We start from the raw sequence: 19,184 nt of genomic DNA on the forward strand, positions 1-19,184 counted from the left end.
TGTAAAGGACTAGTACATGGAAAACTACAAATCAGTGCTAAATAAAATTGAAGAAGACCTGAAGAAATGGAAAGACATTTCCTGTTCATGCACTAGGAGAATTAATATTGTTAAAATATAAATACTACCCAAAGCGATTTGGAGAATTGACATAATCTGGATCAAAATTTCAGCAACCTTTCTTCAGCACAGGAAAAGCCTATCATCAAATTCTTTTGGAATGGCAAGGGGCCCTGGACAGCCTAAACTATTTTGAAAGGGAAGAACAAAGTTGGAGGTCTCACGTTTCGCATTTTCAAAACTTATTACAAGGCTACAGTATCAAAACAGTATTGTACTGACAAAAAGAGAAGCAAAAAAATTAATGGGACAGAATGAGAGTTCAGGAAAAAACCCACACATCTATGGCCAATTCATTTTTGACTGGAGGATCACACATATCTACTCAATGGGAAACAAAAGTTTCTTCACCCAATGGTACTGAAAAACTGGACATCCACATAAAGAAGAATGAAAGTAGACCCCTACCTCACACCATACAGAAAATCAACTCAAAAACAGATCAATGACCCAAATATAAAAGTTAAAACCATAAAACTCTTAGAAGAAAACACAGGGGCATATCTTCAGGACCTTGTATTAGGCAATAGATTCTTAGATCTAACACCAAAGCACAAGCAAGAAAAAATATATAAATAAACTGGACTTAAAAAATTTACACTTTTGTGTATCAAAGGACATTATCAAGAAAGTGAAAAGACAACCTACAGAATAGGACAAAATAGTTGGGAATCATATCTAACAAGGGTTTAACATCTAGACTATATAAAGAACTTCTAAAATGCAGCAACAAAAAGGCAAAATCCCAATCAAAAATCGAGCAAGGGATTTCACAATTCTCCAGAGAAGATATGGATAAGAAGTACAGGAAAAGATACTCAGATCACTACAGATCACTAAAAGATACATTAGCCTTTAGTGAAATGAAAATCAAAACCACAATGAGATACCCACCTTCACAACTAAAATGGCTATTATTTTAAAAAATAGTAAATAAGTTTTACTGAGGATATGGAGACATTGCAATCCTTGTACATTCTTAGTGGAATGTTAAATGGTGCATTTGCTGTGGAAAACAATTTGACAGTTCCCAAAAAGGTTAAAATAGAATTACCATATGAACCACCAATTCTACTTCTAGGAATATTTCCACAAAAATTGAAAATAAGGACAAACATTTGCAAATTAATCAAACATAAACTTGTACATCAATGTAGTCACAAAAGCCGAAAGGTGGAGGCAACCAAAGTATCTATCAATAGATGAATGGATAAACAAAATGTGGTTCACACCTACAATGGATATTATTCAGCCATATAAAGGAATGGATGAACCTTGAAGACATCACACTGAGTGAAATAAGTCAGGCAGAAAAGGAAAAATATGTATGATTTCGTTTATATGAAATACATAGACTACCAAATTCAAAGTAAGAGAAAGGAGATTACAAGTTATCAGGGGGTGGTATGGGTGGGGCAGGGATGGATAAAGAGTTCCTATTTGAAGTGATGAAAAAGTTCTGCCAATGGATATGGTGATGATGGCACAATATTGTATTATGCAATCTATGTCAATGAATTGTACACATATAAGTGGTTAAATGGTCAATTTTGTGTTATATTACCACAATAAAATTTTAAAAAATAATAATAAAGTGTCAATGGCTGAGAGATTTCAAACAGAGTCAAGACAAGAGGTTATCCTGGAGGTCATTCTTATGCATTATATAGATATCACCTTTTTAGTTAAGGTATAATGGAGAGGCTGGAGGGAAGTGTCTGAAAATGTAGAGCTGTGTTCCAGTAGCCATGTTTCTTGAAGATGATGGTATGATGATACAGTTTTCACAATGTGACTGTGTGACTGTGAAAACATTGTGTCTGATGCTCCTTTTTTCTATGATGTGGACAGATGAGTAAAACACATGAATTAAAAATAAATAAATAATAGCGGGAGCAAATGTTAAAATAAATTTAGTAGATTGAAATGCTAGTGATCAATGAAAGGGAGTGGTAAAGCATATAGAAAAAAAATAGGGGAAACAAAGGCTAAAATATATTGGGAAGATGGAAATACTAGCAGTCAATGAGTGGAAAGGGTAAGAGGTATAATATGTATGAGTTTTTTTCTCTTTTTTTATTTCGTTTTCTGAATTGATGCAAACGTTCTAAGAAATGATCATGGTGATAAATATACAACTACGAGATGATATTGTAAGTTAGCAATTATATACCAAGAATGGAATGATCTTATGTAAGAATGTTTGTGTTTGCATGTTATGTTTAAAAACAAAATTTTTTAAATAAAATAAAATAAAAATGCATTTAAAAAAACCCTCAGGTATGAAATCAAATTATACAAATTTTCAGGTACTAACCATTCAATTTCTGCATTTTAATAAAATTTTGATGAGGACGTACATCAATTATATTATTCAACAAACCTATAAGAACTGTGTGGTAGTTTTAAGATATGTTCACGAATTCATTAACACTCTTCCCTTCAAGAAGTGGATCATAATTACTCTCTTCTTGCATGTGATCTGGAATTAGTTACTTGCTTCTAACAAACAGAATATAATGGAAGTGATAAGGTATTACTTCGAATACTAGGTCATAAAAGGGATTGGGGCTTCATCTTTCCTGTATCTCCTGAATCACTGACTCTGGAGAAAATCAGATGCTATGTTGTAAGGATACACCAAACAATCCCATGGAAAAGGCCTTCGTAGCGAGAAACTGAGGCCTCCTACCAAGAGCAATGTGAGTGAGCTATCTTAGAAGCAAATCCTCCAGTCCTATTAAGATCTTTAGATAACTACAGCCAAGCCAACATCTTGTTTATGGCCTCATGTAATATCCTGAGCCAGAAGCACTCAGGTATGCTACTTTCAAACTGTTGACGTACAGAAACCGTAAGAGATAAATGTTTGTTCTAAGCCACTAAACCTTGGTGATAATTTGATATGCAACAATAGTTAGATACAGATTTTGGTATTTACAAATAGGGAGTTGCCATAACAAAAACTTAAGTGTGAAAGTAGCTTTGGAAGTAGATTATAGATAAAAGCTAAAAGGACTTTTGAGGAGTATTGTAATGAGAACTTGAACAGCCTCAAAGAACCTGTTTGTAGAAGACAAATGGCTGCTAAGGAGGTTGCAGTTGAGGGTTTAAAGAAAACTGAGGAAAATCATATTGGAGGAAAGAAGTTTAGCAACACTATAGTAATATGGAAAGTACAAGAGTACCAAATGAATAAAGTGACCTAGCTAAGGAGAATTCCTGGAAAAATGTTTAAGGTAACGCTTGGTTGCTTCTTGCTATGATAATAAAGTGCAAGAGAAAAGAGAGAAATCAAAGAAAGGATTACTAAACATGAAAAAGTTGGAACTTGCTGATTCTGAAAACTTTCAGCCTCTCCAGATGGGAAACAATACTAAAATTAGGAAATCGAAACCAAACAGAGATTAAATGCAGAGTTTGATTTACATGTCAAAATAGTTTAGAAGACATACTGTTGGGAGGACTGAAACCAGACCTAAATGGCCTAATATAGTACTTGATAAATAATTTAGAGCCGAGTTTTACAGCAAGATTTAAAGGATAGTTAAATCATTTTAATATCAAACATCTATCACTACATTTTCTAGCTTTTCTATAACTGTGTCAAAATTGGTCATAAACATCCAGAAATTCCTCCAGATGTTCTGTGGTCTGGTCTCAATCCTCCCAACAGTATTCTTCTCAACTATTTTGACACGTAAATCTTCTACTTCAAACTATCCCACCCCAAATCTTAACAGTTTCCTTCTTTCTCTTTGTTTTTTGTCTTTTATACAATCTAATCTCTGTTATTTTCAACATATTCAAGACTAATGAGGAGTCAAAATGAAAATCTATGTTCTAAATGAAGTTTTTTTCTGTCTAATTCCATTTGAAATCGCTTCATCTTCTGAACTTCCAACGCATCCACTATCATTCATGTGATAGTTATTCATCTATGTCATTTTTTCATTTATTCATCTATGAATATGTCATGCATTTGTTTATGGTTCCAAAGGCCAAGTCTCATATGTCTTTGTGTATTTAACAGTGCCTAGCATAACACCTTTCCCATGGCATGCATACAATAAATATATGAAGATAAAATAAATCTTGTATCAGTAATCATCAAAAATACATCAATTATCTAATTCAATATGCACACACACACACACACATACACACACACACACACACACACACACACATTACCTATCACCATATACCGAGAAGTTACATTTGGGGAAATTATATAAGTTCTTCTAAAGTAATTATTCTCAAAACATGCATATATTCTATAACGATGGAATCTTACCTTCTTCCATAGAATGACAGGACTGATGAAGACTGATTTTTGCACTGCTTTTAGCCTTCTGTAGAGAAAGTCCTGAATCATCAAAAGTTGAATTCGGTATTTCTTTGTTAAGACTCTGCAGATTTAATTTCCCCTTATTAGAAACTGGTGTCTTGGGCATTTCCTCTCTCATCTTAGAAAATGAGTTCAGTGTGCTTGATTCAGAAAGTGGTGTACTCATAACTTTTTCTCCTACTGGCAAAGAAAGCTGAGAATAATCAGGAGATATAAATTCTTTATTTCTTCTTGCTCTCAGTGACAAAAGTGTAAAATTTGGACTGTGCTTATCTTTATTTGATGGGACATTAATGTTTCTCCTCATAAAACTTTCAACATGATCTCTTGGTATTACCACTTGATTTGAAACATAATTTTCATTACTTATTTCCTTAATATCTAAACACCCTCCAGAAAGTTCATTGAGAAGCCTATTTGTCTCTGAAGCATGTTCTAAAGTTTCATCATCAGAATCTGTACTACAAAATCCTAAATCAAAGGTAACAGAGAATAAATCCTTAGAGCAGTCAAACACATATTCATTGTTCGTCACTTTTTCCTCATGTACTACTCTCAAATCTTCATGAAATTTCCAACTCTTACTATCACAGATGATTTGATCTTGGGGTTCAGAAGTATTGTCTAACAAAAGTTCATCAGAAATTAAAAACTGAGAGACCAGTGCCATTTCACTTACAGCAGTTTTGTCTGACATACACAAAGGCTTGTATTTACTCAAGGGAGAAAGGGTCACACCATTAAACTCTGTATTATCATCTACAAATAATGGTAAACTATCATTATGAACATTGAACAATATTGGGAAGCTATTATTATAAACATCACTATTCTTTTCTTTATCCAAAGACTGTGAATGGCCTATGTTTATTTGAGCATGATTGTCAGGTACTAAATTTTCATTTTGAGTATCTTTATGTAGATCAGCATCATGGTCACAATAGCTTGGTGCGTCAGAAATCTTATCATTATTAGCACCACAAAGGCAATTTATTTCAGAGGGATGATTAACATCAGAAGAGGTTAAGTTTAATGAATTCAACTCTAAATTTTCTTGAGAATTCACAGCTGAAGTTGACATAAAATAGGTAGACTTATCATTTTGCAAATACCTTCTGTAGGGTAGCAAAAGCAAATTTTCAAGTGCAGAATCCTTTGTGATTTCATATTCCAAATTTGAGAGCCCACTAAGAGGCGGCGGCGAATGAGATAAAAATCTCTTTACGTTAGCTAGTATTTTGTCTGTCAATGACTGACAATTATAAAATTGATCTGTTTTAACTAAAAGCTTTTCTTCAAATGGAAGAAACAAGTTTGATGAAACAGACTTCTCATCACTAAAACTGTTATAACCAGAATCTAAAGAATTTCCAGCACATGAAGTAGTAGATGTATTTACAAACTGATACTCTGTTAGTAACATACATGGCTCATTAATAACTTCTTCATGGATAGTACATGGGGCAGCAACTTCATCTGTATCTGATGCCATTATATGACTTAATTTGTCTACCTGAAAAATATTTTCTTCAGTACCTGAAGAATTCATAATACTATAATTATTTTCATTTTTAGGCTGATCTTTTTTCAATTTTTTAGAAGCTCTGTTCTTTAGAGGAACAATTTTAGTGGGTTTGATATGAGTTTGTTTCAAAATTTCAGCACATTCTTCATCATATTCTGTCATTAAGAATGAAATATTTTGGTTTATATTCTTTGTAGGTGAAGATTTCTTCTTAGCAATAAGGGTGCCATCGGCAAGAGGATTACATTCATTCCTGAGAGCACTAAATATTGAGCTAACATCTTCCATTTGTAAATAAGATTTCATTTCCAATTCATAGCTGCATTCTTTCTATAGAGAAAAATGAAAAAGTTATGGGAAAACAAAAACAAAAGTAAGGTCAATTCTAAGAGATGGATTTTACTCTATGTTAAAACATTTTCTAAGTACTATTACATTGGTCAAATGATTTCAAACATTGTCCTTTCATAACTTAAAAAATTATTCTGATAAACTAAACAAAACTATAAATGACACTACTGTGAAATTATCCTAATGTCTATCATTAGTTATTTTTTGTAGCCCCAATAGTTAATATGCAGATGATATGTGATCACTATTTATAAAAGGAACAAAAGTAATGACTACATAAAATAAGGATATCAATCCTAAGTGTTTTCACTTTCAACTTTTAATTGAAAAATTATTCTACTAATTTTCTAAAAATAGTAGGGCCATTAGGCACTTAAGAAATTAATACATATCAATAAAAGACATAAATATATGTTAAACTTATTCCCTTGATTTCAGAAAGGTAAGAAAAATTTTCAGATCCTGTGAAATAATGGTACCTGTATATCAAATGGACTGCAGCCTGACATATACTTCTGTTTTTAACAAAGTCCCCAAGCAATACATCAAGAACTTTATAGTGAATTTCTAAGCCTTATGTCCTAATTGGCAATTAAAACTAAAAGCCACACCAGCCCTCTTTTATCACCCTTTCACTCCTCCCCTTCTCCCCCTTTTCCGCTAACCTATGAATTGCACTTTAGTAAAGATTTTTCTACCATTCAAGGACTTGAAAAGTTAATTCTTCTTACTTTGCAAATGCATTGATTTAGAAACATGCACAAACTAGGATAAAAAGTCTAATCTCTTAAAACACTGAATCCTGGTGCACAGAACTCCGTATGCTACTGTCCTTACTGTTAGCATTCATATAAAATTATGATGTGCTGCTAAAAGGTTAGCCCTTCAAAACTTCTGTTTCAGAAGGAAGCAGAAGGTTGGATGGATGATCTTTTTAGGAATGTGGAGCATGAGGGGAAAACAACTAAAATGAGAAGCTGCCATAGCTTACTTAAGTTTAAAGGAAATAATTCCCATTTTTAAAAGTAAATCCAAAGAGTCATTTTGCCCCAACACCTCCTTCAGATTTCATTGAAATATTCAGTTAGGATACCTAATTGGTTAGGAAAAGTAAAGTCCACAATTGAAGTAACAACTACAAAAACTGGAGAACGTGAGTTTCTAAAATTACTTTAAATCAAGAAACATTAGTTAACATGCAAAGACCTCTGAATCCACCACTGGAGTTGCAAAAACCCTTTGATAGCTTGAATAATGAACACGATAAGTATTCAGTGAGCAATGTGTAATACATATGCTCCACATGGACTGAACACTGTATCTGGTTTGTTCATCAATGCAGCTCCAGGGCCTGGAACAATACTGGCACATAGTAGGTCTTCAATAAATATTTTAATTTGATGGCACAAGTTTTATTAGGATCCATAACTATTTACTTAATTTACATGTATTCATCAAAATTAGCTAATAATAAAAAAAGAAGCTACAATTTCGAGTACTTACTATGTACCAGTCACTGTTGTAAGTGCTTTAGAGGTATTAAGTCCTTAATCTTCATAACTCTATACAGATTAGGTACTACAATTATTATTCCATTTCACAGATGAAATGAGACACAAAGATATTAAATAATTTATAGACATGCAACTAGTAACAGGTACAGCTTGAATTCTAGCCCAGGTACTTTGGATTTCACACTCATAATAGGTCCCTATTCTGACTCTCTCAAGGAAGAAGAATCGAGAAACTGCTCAATGTATCAAATAATTACTAAATTACCACTAGGATACAGAAAAAACACCAAATGAACTATGTGATAAAAAATATTTCAATAAATCCCAGTCTAGCAAGAATTCTAAACTAGCTTTACAAACTAATCATTAAGTATATTAAAATACTATTTTAGCCTATCAATATTTACAGATGATATTCTTCTATTAAGTCTACTTCTGCTTTTAAGGCAGAAACCTGGTTCCTTATTGAGATTACAAGGAACTGAATAGAAAAAGAAAATATTTCTACTCATAATTTTTTATAAATACTTTTATTATTAATAATGTCTTGAAATTAAGAATAAAAAACATTAAGTACTCTTGTTGTCACCATCATTTCAACAAAAGAAAGTTACAATAAAATTCTACCTCTTCATGTCTCATTCCTTCTATCATTTGCATAATGCTTATGAAGTGGTGGCATCGATCTGAATGGTCAACTTGATGAGTAGGAAAAGGATGATCCTGCCACACTCTCCATTCAGAAAGAGAGAGCTGATGAGTTCCAATGGTCGATTCCTGTGTCTTGATTAAAGATTTTTAAAATAATTACAAAAGCACATATACATACACACTGAGATTTCACAAACAGATTAGGAAAAAAACAAGTATATAAAGATAAACAGACTAATACAATCTAAATAATTTACTTTCATTTAGGTACTTTCAACTAAAACCTCAGGAGAAAAAAAGAAAATTAATTTCACAAAGTACAAAATAACCTTTTAAATACACTTTAAAATTAATTTTTACATAAGTTACTACTTGAGCATACTCCTGTTTATATAGCTCTATATTATGAGCAAATACTTAATAAAATATGTTTGGTTTCAAATCTACTATGTTGCTACATTTATATCCTACAATCTGATAAGGAGGTATTGATAACCTCTCAGTGAAACTTACTCCAAATCACCATACATGCTGCCATTCCTCAATCTCCTTGTTAGGGAATAAAATACAAACCCTTATAACTATAAATTTAAAGATTTATAAATCTTCTAAAAGAAATCTTTCCTGAGGTGGTTCTTCTAGCTCTCTAGGCTAGAAGACCTGTCAACTCTCTTAACTTTCATTTCCGTTCATCAACAATTTGTTCATAACAAACAAACATTAACACCTAATTTAAAGTTTTATCTATAATTTCAAAAAGAAAATAAAAATCAGTTTTACAAATAAGTATATGGTAGAATGTATTATATTAAGCATTAAAATATTGAAAAGAATCTCAAAACACAACAGGGAAATAGCCTAGAAAACAGATATATGCAAAGAAAAGTGACAACAATGTAGATGATGCCACTATAAGAAATGTTTATATGGTGGTGGTAACGAAGAAAAAGCAGAACTTATGTAAACATATAACCATGTAATATATATATACAAAATACACAATACAAGAAAATTTATAGTGTTATAAACATAGACATTAGATTTCTTTGCCCCCAATCTTGGGGTTTGTTCATATGAAACTTAGCCCCACAAAGGATAGGCTAAGCCTACTTAAAATTAGGCCTAAGAGTCACCCTCAAGAGAACCTCTTTTGTTGCTCAGATTGGCCTCTCTCTCAGCCAAATGACAAGCAAACTCACCCTCCCCCTGGCTACGTGGGACATGACTCCCAGGGGTGTGGACCTTCCTGGCAACGTGGGACAGAAATCCTAGAATGAGCTGAGACTCAGCATCAAGGGATTGAGAAAACCTCGACTGAAAGGGAGAAGAGAGAAATGAGACAGAATAAAGTATCAATGGCTGAGAGATTCCAAACAGAATCAAGAGGCTATCCTGGAGGATTATTCTTATGCATTAAATAGACATCACCTTTTTAGTTAAGGTGTAACAGAGAGGCTGGAGGGAACGGCCTGAAAATGCAGAGCTGTGTTCCAATTGCCATGTTTCTTGAAGATGAATGTATAATGATATAGCTTTCACAACTGTGTGATTGTGAAAATCTTGTATCTGATGCTTCTTTTATCTACCGTATGGACAGATGAGTAAAACATATGGATTAAAAATAATAAATAATAGGGGGAACAAATGTCAAAATAAATTTAGTAGCATTTCTTCTTCATTCTTCTTCATTCAGCATTCTTCTTCATTTAGATTGAAATGCTAGTGATCAATGAACGGGAGTCAAGGGGTATGGTATGATGAACTTTTTTTCTGTTTTCTTTTTATTTCTTTTTCTGAATTGATGTAAATGTTCTAAGAAATGATCATGATGATGAATATATAACTATGTGATAAAAAAAGAATGTTCATATTGTATGTTGATTGGTTTTATTAATAAAAATAAAAATACATATATTTATTCCTTCTAGCCTCCTATATTCTGGAACTGCTAGAAGAAAAACTGAGAGAATCAAATGGTAACCCACGACAGACTCTGGGATCTGCCCTATAACTACTTGTTGAAGAGTGCTTTGTAAACTATTACAACTATTACTTTTTTCTTTCTTTGCTTTGTGTTTGTTATATTATACAATAAAAAAAATTTTTTAAATGGGGAGAAAAATCTGCTTAAATTCTTAATTTTTAAAAATAAACTGACATTCTGATGAAGAATATCTCTCTTTACTTGCAAAGCTATTGCATAATCATTACAAAGAACATCTAAAAAACATATTCAACTTACTAGACTGTTTTCCTCATTCTGTAAAGAGAGAAACTGAATTTGAGGCAATGTTATTTCTTTAATTTCATCACTGTCCCTTAATCTATAAAGTTTATTCCATAATTTAAATTCTTCTTCCGATAAAGACCAATCTTTCTTTGAATTATATCGCCTCATTCCTATAAATTGAAAAAGAAATTGAAAAATGTTAAAAAAAAGTTACAAGGCAAAATTTATAACATCAAGTTAAACTCTTATATCTACTCATCTCTACTAAAACTTTTATTCTTTTCCTTCAAACTACTATTCTTCACATAAAATCACTCTGTTTAACATTTCCTGCTTCTACAAATTTCCTAAACTTCTCTTACCTCTTTGAAAATAATATTCCCTTTTCTCTAGCACCTAACCCCTTCGAAGTCATGGCTTCTGCACTCCCTCTACTTTGCTGCCTAAGACCTTTCAGGAAACAATGTCAGATAACATACAAATGAAAACTAGTATAAAGATTCTATCAAAGATTTGAGACTTGAGGAAAAAAATTGCCAAAATGAAAGAGATTTTTAGCCTAATTCTGGAGCTTTTTAAAATGACATAATAACAGACTTTCATAAAACTGTATAGTGGAGGAAAGTCAGAAAGAGAAGCTAGAAGAGAAGAGAAGGAAAGACCAGATGTCACCATGTGTCTTGCCACCTGACAAGCTAAGGACCAGGGATCGCCAGCCCCAGAATGCCAGTCCTTGGGAAGAAAGCACTGCCTTGATTTAGACTTTCTCCCAGCCTCAAATCGTGAGTGAATAAATTCTCATGGTTTAAGCCAAATCATTTTTGGCATTTGCTTGAACAGTTAAGGAAACTAAAACAATCCTCTATTAGTAAACATTTTTTTTGTTCTGTATTTGGTTGGTGACCAAATAAATCAATGGAGAACCTACACAAGTCATCACACATACTTGAGCAACTGAGCTCATTCTGGCTGGTGGAAATAAAGCACTTCTTTCAAGGCCAGGAACAGGCTTTTAATACGTCACCATGGTGATTGGGATATTCATAAGCCTTCATCTTCAATGTCATTTATGATGAACAGTTACCACTTCCCCCTTACTCACATTCTGCTTCTATATGTGAAAAGTCTTATTACCAATAATTGAAGAACCTTTAATGAGAGTTCAGATACGTGAGAGGGAAAAAGAATTAAAGGACATTGTGCTTGAGAAAAAAAAAAAAAGCACTTTAAATTAAAACCAGCTTCTTCTTGCCCAGAAAAATGTGAATAAGAGAGATCCACCCAATAGTCATGGGCAGAGTGAGAAGAAAAATCTATTAAAAGCAGAAAATGGTGTCACATGAAGAGGTAGATCTGCTATCCCAAAAGCCAGTCAATCCAGATGTCCAGAGGAACATGTGGAAAGGATTCCCAGTTATCTGAAAAATGACCCCAAGAGATGGCCCAGAGATCATTCGCTCAGCCCCAGGAATGGGGAAAATAAAAGTTGTCAGGTCAGCAAAAGGGGAGGTTCTGGCGAAGATCATTGCAGAAAAAGCAGAGGACAATCTTCTAGCCCAAAGAAGCTGCAAAAAATTGAAAAGAAGCAAAGACCAACCAAATCCTGAAACCAAATTATTAGAAGGGGAGAGTCAAAGAGCAGTGGCCACACTAGTGATAATGCCGTACAGATCCTGGATGGGAAAGAAAAATCCAGTGTCATCAGGAAAGACACAAAGCACAGTCAGTCTGGGAAAAACAGAACAAGCTCTCCAGATGAAAAAAATAAGAAAATGGATGAAAAGTCTGTTCTATCCAAAAAAGCTAATTTCACTACTAGTTGAATAGCATCTGAAAATGAAAAAGGCAAGAAAGCAATCTTAGGAGAAATAAGTCCTGCGAATGATAAAATAGGAGCAAATGTCAAAAAATTTTATTTTAAAACATGGCCAAAATCACCTCACTCTCTCTAAGCCCAACTCTGCAAGTGAAATCATTGACCTCCCCCCTACATGGGACATGACACCCAGGGGTGAAATTCTCCCTGGCTGCATGGGAGATGACTCCCAGGGATAAGTCCAGCCCTGTTACTGTGGGATCAACAATGCCATCCTGACCAACATGGGGAAAAGAAGTGTAACAAATAAGGTATCAGTGGCTGAGAGAGCTGAAATAGAGTTGAGAGGCTACTCTGGAGGTCACCCTTTAAGCCTCAGTTAGACACTATTACTATCATAACTTGCCAAACCCCAATTAAAACCATTCCAGCCAATCCTAAAGAACACCTAGGGCAATATATAAGATTCTACAAAGGTTCCATGCACTATAGGGTAACTTTCCAGAAACCCATAACTTCCAGATAGGTCCCTGGACGAGATGAGTCCTAAAACCTAAAGGGCCCAGCCTCTCCAGAGCATCAGCTAGTTCTATCTTCCCACCCCATATTATTGACAGCCCTTTCCAACATGAAAAAGTTAGAATTGGCATAGCCCAAATACCCCTAAAGAGTGGGATAGAAAGATCAAATGTGATGGTGGAGTTATACAGAGAAGGTAGGGTTTAACAAGCAAGTATGATTGCTGAATCACTATATTGCTATTTCTTTTATTCTCCAGTATCTTAGAGTACCTAGAAGTAAAAACCTAAAATTGTGGAACTGTAACCCACACTAAACTCTGAAATCTGTTCTACAACTGACAGTTGCACTGTGCTTTGCATATGTTATTTTTTACACACACACATATGTGCATATGTATTGCTTTTTTGCATATGTTATTTTTTACACACACACAAAAAAAACAAACAAAAAGTCAATTGTGATTGATAAAAAAAATATATATATGTGTTCCTTCTAGCCTCCTATGTTCTGGAGCAGCTAAAAGGGAAAATCTGAGATGATGGTATGATAGCCCATGACAAACTCTGGGATCTGTCCCGTAACTACTTGTTGAAGAATGCTTTGAAAACTATTGCCTTTCTCTTTCCTTGCTTTGTATATATGTTATATTATACAATAAAAAAAGAAAAAAAAATCAAAGACCTAAATAAACGGAAAGACATTCAATGTTCATGGATTAGAATATCATTATATCATTAAGATGTCAATTCTAACCAAATTGATTTACACATTCAACTCAATTCCAATCAAAATTCCAACAGCCTATTTGCAGAAATAAATAGCCAGTTATCAAATTTGTTTCAAGAGTAATGGGCCCTGAATAGCCAAAAACATTTTGAAAAGAATGAAGTTGGAAGACTCACAATTTCTGAGTTTAAAGAATATTAAAAAAACAGCATGGTACTGGCATAAGAACAGAAACACTGCCCAATGGAATTGAATTGAGAGGTCAGAAAAAAAATCTCATGTCTATGGCCAGCTGTGTTCTAACTAGGCTGCAAAGTCCACTCAATTGGGGAGGAACAGTCTCTACAACAAATGGTGTTGCGAAGACTGGATATCCATATGCAAAAGAATGAAAGAGGACAACTATCTCACATAATGTACAAAAATTAACTTCAAATGGATCAAAGACCTAAATATAAGAACGAGGACTATAAAACTCCTAGAAGAAAATACAGGGAAGCACCTTCAAGATCTTGTGGTAGCAACTCTACAAGTGAAATCATTGCCCTTCCCCCTACATAGGACATGACATCCTGGGGTAAAAATTTCTCTGGCAGCATGAGAGATGACTTCCAGCAATGAGCCTGGCCAACACTGTGGGATCAACAATGCCATTCTGACCAAAATGGGGAAAAGAAGTGCAACAAATAAGGTATGAGTGGCTGAGAGTTCAAATAGAGTCGAGAGACTACTCTGTAGGTCACTCTTATGCAAGCTTCAATTAGACATTGCTACCTATCATAACTTGCCAAACCCCAATCAAAACCATTCCTGCCAATCCCAAAGAACACTAAGGGTATTATATAAGATTCTACAAGGCTCCAAAGCACTAGGGTAACTTTTGAGAAACCTACAACCTCCAATAGGTCCCTGGACCAAATAAATCCTGATATGCAGAGGGACCAGACTTTCCAGAACATCAACTAGTTCCATTCCCGTATCCCATATTACTGACAGCCCCTTCCAACATGAAAAGTTAGAATTAGCATATCCCAAATACCCCTAAAGAGTGGGAGAAAGATCACAGGTGATGGTGGGGTTATACAGAGAAGGTCAGGTTTAACAAACAAGTATGATTGCTGAATCATTATATTGCTATTTCTTTTATTCTCCAGAATCAAAACAGCTAGAAGCAAAAACCTAAAATTGTGGAATTGTAACCCATAACAAACTCTGAAATCTGTTTTACAACTAACTATTCAGATGTGCTTTGGAATTTATTGCTTTTTAATATATATGTTATTTTTCACAAAAGAGAAAAACAAAAAGTCAATTGTGGGCGGGCCACGGTGGCTCAGCAGGCAAGAATGCTTGCCTGCCATCCAGAGGACCCGGGTTCGATTCCCGGTGCCTGCCCATGTTAAAAAAAAAAGAGATAAAGAAAAAGTCAATTGTGATGATAAATGCATAGTTACATGATGATATTGTGAACCACTGATTGCACACTTTGGATGATTACATGGTATGTGAATATATAATATACATCAATAAAATAATTTTAAAAAAAGATTTTGTGGTAGACAATGGTTTCTTAGACTTTATACCCAAAGCATACGCACAAAAGAAAAAAACAAATATATAGAAACACCTCAAAACTATTGTGCATCAAAGGAATTTGTCATGAAATTAAAAAGACAACCTATTCAATGGGAGAAAATATTTGGAAACTACATATCCAATAAGGGTTAAATATCCAGAGTATATAAAGAAATATTATAACCTAACAATAGAAAGACAAATAACTCAATTTTAATATGGGCAAAAGACTTCAACACACTTCTAAAAAAAGGAAAATGCATATCACTAAATAGTACATGAAAAGATGCTCAACATCACTACCTATTAGGAAAACACAAATCAAAACCACAATAAAATACCATTTCACACCTACTAGAACAGCCACTATTTTTTTAAAAAAACTGAAAATGAGTATTCAAGAGGATGTAGAGAAATAGGAACACTCATTCATTGCCAGTGGGAATGTAAAATGCTACAGCAGCTGTGGAAGACAGTTTGGCAATTTCTCAGCAAGTACAGAATTTCCATATGATCTGGCAATCCCACTAATAGGTATAAATACAAAAGAAATGAAAGGAGGGTTCGACAGATATGTGCACACTGATGTTCATAGCAGCATTATTCACAATTCCCAAAAGATGGAAACAAACCAAGTGTCCATTAAATGATTAATGGATAAACAAAATGTGGGATATACATACCATGGAATATTATTCAGCAGTAAAAAATAATGGAATTCTGATACAGGCAACAACATGGATAAACCTTGAGGACATTATGTTAAGTGAAATAAGCCAAACAACAGGACAAATACTGTATGATCTCACTGTTATGAACTGATTATAATAAGCAAACTAAAAGAGTTAGAATCTAGAACATAGGTTGCCAGGAGTAACCTCAGACTGGGGTCAGAGAATGGGGAATTGATGCTTAACTTGTACAAAATTTCTATTTAGGTTGATGGTAAAGGTATAGAAGAGGATGGTGGTGACAGTGGCACATAATTATGAGTGTAATTAACAACACTGAACAGTAGAAGTAAATGTGGTTAAAAGGGGAAAACTTAGGAAGTATATACACTAGAATAAAAATTAAAAGATAAAACAGGACTGTACAATACAGTTAACTATTGTAGATGATGGACTATGGTTAATCATGCAAGTGTAAGAATGTTCTTTCATGAATTATAACAGACATACGATATTAATACAAGGTGTTAATAGGGTAGTATATGGGAAAATATATACCTTCTGTAAATTATGGATGATAGATAATAGCGCATTTTAATAATCTTTCATCAATTGTAGCACAGGTAGCTAATGATAAATCATAGTACAATTATAAAAGGAAAATGCTATTATCACTTGTAACAAATGCTCTACACGAATGCAAGCTCTTGGGCATGAGGTACTGAATGGGAATCCTATATTTTATGCATGATTGTTTAATAAACCCATAACTTCTCTAATAAAAAGAAAATTGTATAGCAACTTACTCCTTTTTAGCTTCCATAGTCTCTGTAAAAGAAATAAGTATCAAACTGGAAATGATAAACAGTGCAAAGGAGGAACTCTGGCCCAACAGAGATGAGGGCAGGAATTTAAAAGAACAGGACTACTGAATTAGGAATCATGAAAAATTTGTCTTAGGTGTCCCCCAATACTTTGTAAGATGCTTTTTAAATATGGCTTCTCTGCAGCTGTTTCCTCATCAGTAAAATAAAGGGCTTGAACTAAATGTTCTCTTGAGTACCTTTCAGATATGACTCCCATAGGCTCTAAGATTTTGTGATAAGAAGGCACTTCAATCTCATAGTCACTTTAAATAAGTTCAGGCCTCTAAGCCCAAATGAGTTAGACAGTAAGAGAATCTCATTTTATATGACCAATATGTTCCAAGACCTTTGAGTAAGTTAAAAATTATGCATAATAGCAAACCTCATTATTTAACAAGTATTTCTTATACAAACATAGCTGTCACACATTTTTTTAAAAATAAGATATTCTTATAATAAGCAAACAAAATTAATCATAGCAATCATTTTTTTAAATCTTAATTCTTCTCTCTCTGCCCTTATTTGTTTCATTTGCCAACTGCACATACCTGAATTCGGGTACGTTGAGTTCATGTAAAATGTAAGTCTTACTGTATACTAATAAATAGAAAATTATCTTTATAAATATAATATTGGCAAAACAAATCATTGTCACTTGAAAAATCAGGAAAAATGGAAGAAAAAAATGAACATTAACTAATATCTCAATTTTAAAGAAGGGAAAGTTTCAGAATTTCATCAAATAAATACACCATTCTTCCCAAGTAACATTTAGAAACAATAATTAAACATATGGTTAATTAGCATTTAGAAAAAATACAATTACTAAGAGTAATTTAAGTCAACCCAATCAAGTTTTGATGCCATTATTTAATAAATAAAAGAGAATTTAAAAGACATAATATGATTTTATTTTAAACAAATACTTGGCAAAGTTTTCCAAAATGATAGGACTATTTCTATTAAGTAGATCTGTATTAGGTTTACCAGCATTAAACCAAAAGCAATGATTAATGGCTTAGTGTTAAAAAAAGAACATTAACAAATTTAAATGATTTCCAAGCAAGTGACTAGGAGTACAAGGGCCCTGAAACTTCATGGTATGAAAACTAGTACAACAAAGAATTAGAGAAACTTCAAATATGTGAAGGACTGCTATATAAATAAATGGAGACTGAAAACTGTACTTTTTATCTGGAAGACAAAAGGTAGATCAATGGGAAAACATACAAAGAAAGAAATTTTTCAACATAGAATAAATCTACTATTTAGGGCTGTCCAACCATGGAATGAACTATCACAGAAGAATATGATTTATATTAACAGGGATATCCAAGTAGAGGTTGGCTATGTATTTAGTAAGAACGCTGCAGAAAGCATTACTACTTTGATAGGTAACTGGACCAGATGACCCCCAAGGTTCTTTTAATATCTCAAAATAAAATAACGATTTTATGATTCTTTAAAAGCGCTCCTTAAAGAGTAAGGGGGAAAAAAGAAACTTTTGTTTCTCACTTACATAATGTTAATAATTCAAGATATTTTCTTGATATCACCAAAGTCTCTGTACTTCTTAAAGAGAAGAAATCTTTCAACCTCCCTATCTTAGAGGGTTTTCCAGGAGACACCTAACATTGTTAATCATTCCTTTAACCCTCTGTAAATCTCTGAAAAAGGATAAGCAAGCCTCTAGTCAGCTTTACAACCCCAAAATGTTTTCTTTAGGGTCTGGGAGACATCTATTTGAAATACAAACAACAAAGAAGATTGCACCCCTATCTCCCAGTGGTCATGGCAGTTATAACCTAGGCATCTATATCAGAACGGTAGCCATTTGCTTTCCATGGCAGTAAGAGAAGTTTCCTCTTGATAAAACCAATCAGCCAACACAAATGGTTACCTCAACTACCAGACGAATAGGAATGAAAGAATGTATAGCAAATAGTTCTGTCCCCTCATATGAGGACAAGCTACTGTTAATCTTGGGACTACATATATAAAGGATTGTAATTGTTTGAGGATATAAATAGGGTAAAATTTCTCTCTGTAATATCTTAGTGGATTGTCTGCAGTTCACATTGAATCTAGTTTAATGCTTCTTCAATAATAAAACTGTTTTCTTTTTTTTTTCCTACATTTTGTGGTGAGGATTCTCAGGGTTGCTAGAATATTTTTTATTTTAATTTTCTCTGACACTGTACTGCCACTGTCTCCTTCCCTTTGCCGTAAGAACAATCTCTTATTCTTCGCAAAGAGAACACCCCTA

At 33.6% G+C, this 19,184-nt stretch overlaps 1 protein-coding gene across 4 annotated transcripts in view; it reads right to left on the reverse strand.

Annotated features, from left to right (window-relative positions):
- Positions 1 to 19,184, reverse strand: part of FANCM (FA complementation group M) — a 101,242-nt gene that overhangs the window by 22,142 nt on the left and 59,916 nt on the right. For all 4 annotated transcript variants that reach the window (XM_077126851.1, XM_077126852.1, XM_077126850.1 and 1 more), the window contains 3 exons: positions 10,755 to 10,912; positions 8,489 to 8,644; positions 4,418 to 6,326 (listed from right to left, as the gene is read on the reverse strand). In XM_077126851.1, coding sequence (XP_076982966.1) covers positions 4,418 to 6,326; positions 8,489 to 8,644; positions 10,755 to 10,912 — 2,223 coding nt within the window. The remainder of the gene's footprint in view (positions 1 to 4,417; positions 6,327 to 8,488; positions 8,645 to 10,754; positions 10,913 to 19,184) is intronic.

The sequence above is a fragment of the Tamandua tetradactyla genome, chromosome 14, assembly GCF_023851605.1.
Source record: "Tamandua tetradactyla isolate mTamTet1 chromosome 14, mTamTet1.pri, whole genome shotgun sequence".
NCBI classification, from domain to species: Eukaryota; Metazoa; Chordata; class Mammalia; order Pilosa; family Myrmecophagidae; genus Tamandua; species Tamandua tetradactyla.